Source organism: Rhinopithecus bieti, unplaced genomic scaffold, assembly GCF_001698545.2.
Source record: "Rhinopithecus bieti isolate Rb0 unplaced genomic scaffold, ASM169854v2 scaffold_4658, whole genome shotgun sequence".
NCBI classification, from domain to species: Eukaryota; Metazoa; Chordata; class Mammalia; order Primates; family Cercopithecidae; genus Rhinopithecus; species Rhinopithecus bieti.
This window is the reverse complement of record NW_016804523.1, coordinates 42,207-51,571: the sequence shown is the minus strand read 5'-3', so window position 1 is coordinate 51,571 and position 9,365 is coordinate 42,207. Positions and strand designations below refer to the sequence as shown.

Below are 9,365 nucleotides of genomic sequence, written 5' to 3'. Positions count from 1 at the left end.
TACTTCATAACGCAATATTCAGACCTCAATCTTACTTCAAGTCACAAAACACTGCCTCAGGCTTACCTTAGTTGCTATTTTTACTTATCATTTATTTCTGCCAAAAGGAACGCCTCTGAAATTATTTTCATCAACAATTTTCATTTCACGTTTTATCATCTAAGTTTGAATGCTAATTTTCTTGAACTACAGAGGAAGGTTTTCTTTTTTTCTTTGTTTCTATTTTCGGTGTTTTCTGCTAAGGATTATTACAACTTTAGGAAACACAGAGGCATTTATAAATATATTTTAACTAATTTGTGATATATTCAAAATAAGAGCATTACTGTTTCACCAAGGAATGTAATCAAATTTTATGGCAAAGCTAAAAATGATAGAATTTAAAAAATGGCTGTCATGGAAAGTGGAAACCCCTAATCTATGAGATCAATTGGAGAGGTTCACTGTGTCACCCCTTCTTGGAGGAACTTGACAAAAATGCAGGATAAGGCCAAGGAGAACTAGGACAATTCCCAATTCCGATGTGACACACCTTCTTCAGTGACCATTGTATAAATGGTACATTGTATAAAGGGTACAGAGATAAAGGGCACGGAGAATACTTCTTTTAGGTTGGGGTGATAATAAAAATGTAAAGGCATGGCATCAAGAATGCTTTTTTCCATTTATGTGACCAAGTTTTCAGTAATTTATTACAAATAAGCTTTCCTCCTGCCTTTATTAGATAGCTATTGCTGTATAAGAAAGTACACCCCAAATTTGACTTAAAACAACATTTATTATCTCATAGATTTTGTGGGTCAGGAACCAACCTGGGAGTAGCTTAGCTGGCTTTTTTGCTTCAGGGTCTCTCGTGTGGCAGGGCTATACTCATCTCAAGGTTCCATTGGGGAGAACCTGCTTTCAAATTCACTCTTGTGGTTGTTGGTACGATTCAGTTCCTTTTGAGCGGCTGGCTAGAAGCCTCCCTCAAGCCTTACTATGTGGGCCTCTCCAGGGGACAGTTCCCAACATGACAGCTGGCTTTCATTGAGAGAGAAGGCATCAAGAGATACACTCATCTTTTTACCACCAAATATCAGAAGTGACATCCTGTCCCTTCTGCTGTATTCTCTTCATTAGAAGCTAGTCACTAGGTCCCACCTACACCCAGAGAGTGAACTGACAAGAAATGAGATTATTGGGAACCATCGTAGAGGCTGCCTACCACATACAAAATACATCCCCCCTACTCCTCAGATCCTCAAAAGTTTCACTTTTGCACTACAACATCAGCTCAAAGTTCAGAATCTCATAATTGGAATCAAGTCAGGGTGATCTCATAATTGGAATCACCCCAGGCTTCCTCAGGGAGTAGTTCTTTACGTACAGTTCCTGGAACACAGTTGCTTTCCATCTGTAGACCCATGAAACTAGAGAAAATTGATCTACCTTCTACTCACAGCATAAAATTATGAATAAGGCATAGCCATGACCATCACTGTAACATTCTGTCCACAAAGCTGGGAAATGAGAGACATAAAGGAGTCACGAAGTCTAGCCTATGCTCAAGGGGAGGAAATTATGCAAGGTCTGAAACCAGGAGGTGAGGATCACTGGGGGCCACCTTAGAGGCTGCCTACCACACTGCCCTTCTATTTGATTCTAATAATAAAAGAAGTAAAACTTTTGATATATATTTTATGAGACTTCAGGTGGGGCTGATATTTAACATATATGGATGGCATTGCTGTTTGTATTGCTAGCTTTTTCCTTTGGCTCAGAGTAAAATTCTTTTGATTACGAGTATATTGGAGGAAATGGTTGAACAATTCTATTTCTCTTTATCATGGCTATAGATCTGATCACTGACTATTAGGTTGGTTTGTTTCCCAAAAATTTCCAAAATGTTTTCCTAAAGTTTCATATAACATTTGTTATAGCTCCATGCTTATTCATGTGGCTGCCTTCTATATTTCTGCTTCAATTTATCAATACATCTTACATTTGCATAAAATTCAAGTTCCATCCCTTGGGGAAACACAGTGTCTCTATTTTGAACATGGGAGCTTTTCTAGTTTCTTTTTCATAGTATTGACTAGAGAAATAACGTCCCCTTCCTTCATGCTGCTTTCTGAAGTCCTGGTAGAATACTCCTCATTTTTCTTCCTTTTTCTATCAGTCTGTAGTTCTCAACCAACGATTTTGCTCTCCGGGGAACATTTGGCAATGTCTGGAGACGTTCTTGGTTGTCACAACAGGAGTGTGCTACTGGCATCTAGTGTGCAGAGGCCAGGGATGCTGCTAAATAAGCTGTAATGCACAGGGCAGCCTCTGCACAACAAAGAATTATGGGGTCCAGAACATCAATAATGCCAAGGTTGAGAAACCCCAGTGTAAAACAAACCAGTTCTTCCTCCCACTTTAAAAATGAAGACATTACAACGTTGCTTTAGCCTTGGTTACTATATAAATCTTTTTTTTCCCCAAAAGCAAACATTTCCCCCAAATAACAAAATGTGGAGTTGAGATATAAACTACAAATTGCAGCAAACCAGGTTCTACTCAATTACCTAACCACTGAAGAATATAGCCTGAAATAAAGGGCATGGAGAAAAGTGAAATTTTACTCAATGTGGTTTGAATACTTCTTTTGATTGAGCAATATATGCTGAATGTTTTGTGACACTTTGAGATCTAGTTTTATACTTTAAGCATATGTAATTACTACTAACTAGAAAATATCTAAAACATGTATATCCAAACTAGAGCATGGATTAGGAGTCTTTTTATTTGTTTGCTCTCAAAATGATGCCAAAATAACAACAAAAATTTAGAACAATGTACAGCAGTCACTATAGAATCCCTAAGATAACTATAATATTTTAAAATAAATAATGCTTCATATTTTTATTTCATAGCATTTCTATTCACGAATCACCTTTTTTTCCTAAATAAGTGTATCTATAATTTTATGAGTCATTTGTCCAAATATGTAGAACAGGCCTTTGGGAGAGAACAAATACACTCACAATTTTTCTTAATTGCCACCAGACTAGTTTATTTGTTTCTTTCATAATACAAACATGCTATTCTCTTAGTTTTTATCTTCAATAACATATGAAAGATCCAAAATCAAATTGGCTGTCTCTACAGCCACCTGTAGGCCACTAAGCTTTGCAGTCAAACAATCCAAGGTCAGGTTGCTGGCTGAGCCCACAGCTTCATGTGGAAGGCAGGTTTGTGGCACAAAAGGATGATGTGTGCTTCTTAAGAAAGACCAGCTGAGTTCTTCCTGGCTATTGTATAATCCACAGCCACACTGTGAAAGCAAATCTTGCCAGTTAGCAACACAGGGAGAATCTGCCTGAACTGACCAAAGGTGTCCATACTTCATGTCAGTGAGAATTTCACCTCCATCATGTTCTAAAGAGCCAACAACAGATTCTAGGGCACTGCAAAATGCTTCAGCAATTAGTTGAAGTTCTGTTTGAGTACATTCATCATCTTTGAGAATGCTTTCGGGGTCTTTGTGAGTCTAAAGAGTAATAAAAACATTGAGAACACATACAAAGCAATTAATACAAACTGTTTCAGAAAAATGAGATACTGAATCAAAATCTTATTCCTAAAGTTACTACTTACTTTCATTTAATTTGGGGTTCGGCACAATGCTAATGGGCTTGTATGGGTCAGTCGGCCAGGCTGCAAACCCTTAACCAGGTTGGTTATAGTAAAAATGTATATACTACCAGTCATGTTACCAGAATGAGTGACTCAGGATGACCCCATCATCAGCTTATTCTGAATGAGGCGTGGTAGTGCCTCTTTAATACATGAAGGACAAGGCATAATGCATGTATTACAGGTTTCTCTGCACACAGGAGAAAGTTCCTGAAGACTGATGTCCCAAATGATGTACTTATTTATCTCTGCAAAATGTTTGAGATTTGTTTAAAATGAGAATGCACACATTTTTATTTGGAAATCATGATGTAAATTTTCACATCAATGTTTTAAAAATGAATATTCTTCTCTTTAAATTAATGAAAAGGTAGTAAGACCTTAAACCGTCTTCTGGTTCCACTATTTAAAAAAGTTTATCCTAGAAATTCCATGATAAAAAGAAAAATTAATATTTAGCCATGCACCACATACCAACACTTCAGTCAGTGACAGACCGCATATACAACAGTGGTCCCGTAAGATTAGAAGGCCATATTTTCACTAACTATGTTTTTTGTTGTTGTTGTTGTTGAGACGGAGTCTCGGCTCTGTCGGCCAGGCGGCTGGAGTGCAGTGGGGCCCCGCGAGTCCTACAGCTGCACTAGAGCAAGGCGTCCGCCTTCTGCACCGAGGGTTTCACAGGCGCGTTACTCTGTTGGGTGGAGCGACTCTCTGTGAACAGCTGGTAAGAAACGTAGAGGGTCTGCGCAGTCAGCGCAACTGACAGCATCATCCATGTACACTTTCTCTATTTAAACTATGCTTCCAACTCATAGAGTAGAACTGGGAGCGTCGGCAGGCCCGGCCCACACACGCTCCGCACAGGCTAGTTTTTTTTGTGTATTTTTAGTACAGACGGGGTTTCACCGTGTTAGCCAGGATGGTCTCGATCTCCTGACCTCGTGATCTGCCCGTCTCGGCCTCCCAAAGTGCTGGGATTACAGGCTTGAGCCACCGCGCCCGGCCAACCATTTCTATGTTTTGATATGTTTAGATACACAAATACCATTGTGCTACAATTACCTACAGTATTCAGTACAGTAACCTGCCGTAAGGGTTTGTAGCCTAGGAGCAATAGGCTAAATCACATAGCTTAGGAGTGTAGTAGGCTCTACCATGTAGGTTTGTGTAAGTACACTCCATACTGTTTGCACAACAATATTGCCTAATGATGCATTTCTCAGAATATATCCTTGTTGTTAAGCAACATGTCTGTATTAGCAAACTAACAACTGAATGATGGTTTAAAAAATCCGTATCTTAACTGCTTAAAAACAGTGACTACTTTCTGACCCAAGACACCTTCTTCCTGCAAAAAACTTTCTCTAGTTTACTCAATTCCATTTCAGAACACATTACTGTCCGTTCAGCACCAATAGATTGGCACGAATTTTGTTTTCCATAATGTATATTCTGATAACTTTTCATGAAAGTGCTTTATCTTCAAACAGATTCTAAGTTACTTGGGGAGGGACAGGGCATGTTTACCCAATGAATCGACTGTTAATATCTGGAAAACACCTATACCTTTTTGTATCCATTTTCAAATAAAGTAGGCCAGTACTTATGACATAATCAGAACTACAACGCACTAAACTTATCTGAGAGCTGTCAGGAAATGGAGTTTCCCAGACTAATCAAAAAATTCTATTTAGTAAAATTAATAAATAACATACATAAATACCAATCTTAAAATTAGAACCTAATATGTGAACTGCTTAAATAAATGAAACTAACTGTTTTCTTGATGCTCTAGAAGATACTTAAGTATTTTGCAGAAACTTGGCCCTTTTGTTTGTGAACAGCAATTATTACTGTATTGCAGCAGTTGAGATCTCTGAGAGAACTCCCAATAACAGGACGCTAGCTTCAACATGCAGTACATGTAGACAATACTCAAAGAACGTGATCATTTGCTAAAACATTATTTTTATAACGATCATTGTAATAAAGATATGACCTTATATTTACCTTGTTATCTCCCTCAAGTGTTTGGGATTATGTATTTTATTTCGACTACTGAAAACTTCAGTGTGAAAGGCTACAATTTTACCTACATAACAAACCTATACACGCACCCCTTAACCTAAAATAAAAGTTAAAACTAACGAACAAAAAGGCTACAGGATGTTATGATTTTGGCTTATTATCTCATAAAACAAAAGTTGTTGAGAATTCAGGTAATCCGAAGAGGATTATCTTATGTACCTTGTGTCTGATATACGCAGCCAGATGAGTTTCAGTACAGCCACCTCCCAACAAAGCCCACGGTTCCTTGAGTGTTAACTGCAGGACATGCAGTGCCGTCTGACACGTGAGCTAAGAAACACCCCAAATCATCAGAATCAGACATTCACATTATATATACACACAAAAAGTCATGCTCTCAAAGCATCACAGTGAATACAAAGAGTGTGATTTTAATTGCAAAAGAACAAAACTTGTGCTGTGCCAAGGTTGTCATGTGATTAAAACATTCTGAATAATAAGGTTTAGAGATTAAAGGAAGATACTTCAGTCAGAAGTTTGTTTCATGGAGCCAGATTAGTATTTTCTTTCGTATACACGTAGCTCTTCAAATTGAGACTGACAAATATATGGCCTCAAGATATCTGGGTCAACAAGGTTTGCTGGCACATCCACTAAAAAAAATTATTTCAGTCTAAATAATAAATTTATTTTGAATTGTTTTGGAAATAATACAGTTACATCCCAGCAATAATAAATAAAAAAAAACCACACAGACCTTTAACATTTACTAAAGATATATCCTTGAGCATACATGAATCTTTAAAACTTGTGACCAATCCCACAGATGATCATTTCCCTTGTATAAAAGTTGCATGTATTATTGCTGGCAGAGAACAGGAAACTCTGCTAAGAAGTGGATGATGGGTATTGACTGGTGAACTCATTTTCCAAGTGAATTATTCATACACATTAGCATCAAAGACTACACAATTCAAGTTAATTTCTTAGAAAAGTTCACATGTCAAGGGCCTTTTAGGTTTCTCGTCAATAGTAGAAATAATAAATGGCAACACATGCCAAAATTATTATAATGCCACAGGCATTTAAATTAGCTTACTGGTGACTCTGCATCAATCATTTTAATTTTTGCTTTCTATACTACCTAGGGAAGCTCCAAAAAAAAAAAAAAAAATCATAATAACTGTTGAGTGACTAATTCCTCCCTCAGCCCCTGCATATAGAATTCAAAACTCATAACCTACCTTCAGCTCATCCCAGGCAGTGTCATTTCTGTTGCAGAGAAGCAAGCTGCAGATTGTTGCTTCATTAGGGATAAGATGAAAAAAATGTTTGGAGCCAAATTTTGCAGTGCACACATCTTTCACACTTCCATAACTATTAGGAGATATTGAGCCTAGGGATCCAATAGGCTGTGTTCCTATTTTTTAAAGATTAGAAAATACAAGATGTATAAGCAAAAGTGGAGCAAACAACCATTTAAAAGTATATTTATTCCTAGCCAACATAAAAGCCCCATAAGCATGTAATTTAAAATATGAAATATAGGATAAATAAGATGAATCTCCCTAAATTGCTAAGTTATATTCTGCTACTAAAATGATATACAAATAAAGTAAAGCAGAAGTTATTTTGGTTTACAGATCTCTTTGAAAATCTGTTAGAAGTCATTTTGTACTCTCTTCCCAGAAAAGGGGACATACAATTTTGCATACATTTTCAGGGAGTTCAGAAACCCTCAAAGCCCATTCAGGGATTAGAGACCCCAAATTAAGAACTTCACTAATTTGGATTAAGGGTGATGTGAGGTGAGAGGCTATTTTTTAAAGGCACGATTATTTTCAATTTAAAATAAATGCAGCTATTCAAATGCTTGTGTCGTTGCATTCCTTCGGGGCTCTACATAGTGAATATGTAAGAACTAGTTTTTTTGTCTAGCAACGATTTATAAAATAGCTAACTGAATTATGCCAAAATAAAGTGACATGCTTATTTCAGTTATTATTTGATATATTAAGTATTTTGTCCTCCTACCTGCACATGTAAAATAGTAGTTTTATAAGCCACAAGTAAAAATATGAATAAAGAAGTTAGGGTGACTTGAATTTTCCAAATCTCCAAATGTAATGGAAGTTATTTAAGAAAAGAAACCTACACCAAACTCCTACAAGACACAATACTAATTTGAAGTCTAAAGCTATAATTCTGAGCCATTCACCACTTTGAGCTAGTTTCCTTTTCTTTCAGACTCACCTATAAAAGATGGTTTCTTTCAAACTAATGGGGTTTAGTTTGAAAGTCTAAAATCTTGGCCGGGTGTAATTACATGCCTGTAATCCCAGCACTTTAGGAGGCTGAGGCGGATGTTGCCTGAGGTCAGGAGTTCGAGACCAGCCTGGACAACATGGTGAAACCCCGTCTCTACTAAAAATACAAAAATTAGCCAGGCGTGGTGGCAGGTGCTTGTAATCCCAGCTGCTTGGGAGGTTGAGGCAGGAGAATGGCTTGAACCCGGGGGATGGAGGTTGTAGTGAGCAGTGAGCCGAGATCGTGCCACTGGCACTCCAGCCTGGGCAACACAGCGAGACTCCATCTAAAAAAAAAACAAGTCTAAAATGCTATAAACACTTCCAGCTCAAAAAATTTATAGAATATAATCACGAAACAATTTCACTTATTTGAATATTGTTTACTTCTGAAGTCTTCAAAATAACGAATACTTTAAAAAAGTGATCTAAGTAAAAAAAGCCAAAATCTTAAATAGTGTAATTTCTTTCACATGGTGGGAACAACAGATTCTGCAGTGAGAAGACTGGCTCTACTGCTTGAGTCACTGGATGCTGTCACTCACGTCATTTAACTTTCTGCCTCTGTCACATGAGAGGCAAGTGGGGATAATAATGCATACTTCACAAATAAATCAAATGTTAAAAATGCTCCAGGCCGGGTACGGTGGCTCACGCCTGTAATCCCAGTACTTTTGGAGGCCGAGGTGGGTAGATCAGCTGAGGTCAGGAGTTGAGGACCAGCCTGACCAATATGATGAAACCCTGACTCTACTAAAAATAGGAAAAATTAAGCCGGGTGTGGTGGTGTGCACCTGTAGTCCCAGCTACTAGGGAGGCTGAGGCAGAATTGCTTGAACCTGGGAGGTGGAGGTTGCAGTGAGCCGAGATCGCGCCACGCCACTCCAGCCTGGGCGACAGAGTGAGGCTCCATCTTAAAAAAACAAACAAACAAAAAAACAACAAAAAACCCAAAAAACCTCTGTAAGCTGCAATACGCTTCACGTGTGGCACCCATCCACAGTATCACCCACTACGCAACCTATATCATTAATAAATAGGAATTTTGTTTGAAGGCCTGAAATGAGGTAATGTTAACTTAGATACACCAGGGGAGACAGGTAAGGCCAAAAACGTACTTCATCTACCTAAGTTTACCTGTGCCACGTACCTGGTGCAGTTTTCCGCCTCTTCTTTTTCTCAAAAGGTCTCTGCTCCCAAGACCCAGGACTAAAACTATGGCTGTTAATGCCATGTTTAGGTATATACTGTGGGCTAGCGTGGAAACCCAGCCCCCAGTTACAATATGGTTTCTATGGGAAATTTTTTTTTTTTTTTTTTTTTTTTTTTTTTTTTTTTTTTTTTTTTTAAAAGGGGGGTTTTTTT

General features: G+C 37.9%; 1 protein-coding gene across 3 annotated transcripts in view; it reads right to left on the bottom strand.

Moving 5' to 3' along the window:
• Positions 1 to 3,013: 3,013 nt before the first annotated feature.
• MKKS (MKKS centrosomal shuttling protein) overlaps positions 3,014 to 9,365 on the bottom strand; it is a 33,638-nt gene continuing 27,286 nt past the window's right edge. For 2 of the 3 annotated variants that reach the window (XM_017868879.1, XM_017868880.1), the window contains 3 exons: positions 6,939 to 7,114; positions 5,914 to 6,024; positions 3,014 to 3,517 (listed from right to left, as the gene is read on the bottom strand). In XM_017868879.1, coding sequence (XP_017724368.1) covers positions 3,077 to 3,517; positions 5,914 to 6,024; positions 6,939 to 7,114 — 728 coding nt within the window. In that variant the 3' untranslated portion in view covers positions 3,014 to 3,076. The remainder of the gene's footprint in view (positions 3,518 to 5,913; positions 6,025 to 6,938; positions 7,115 to 9,365) is intronic. The other variant, XM_017868881.1, reaches the window with a different exon arrangement.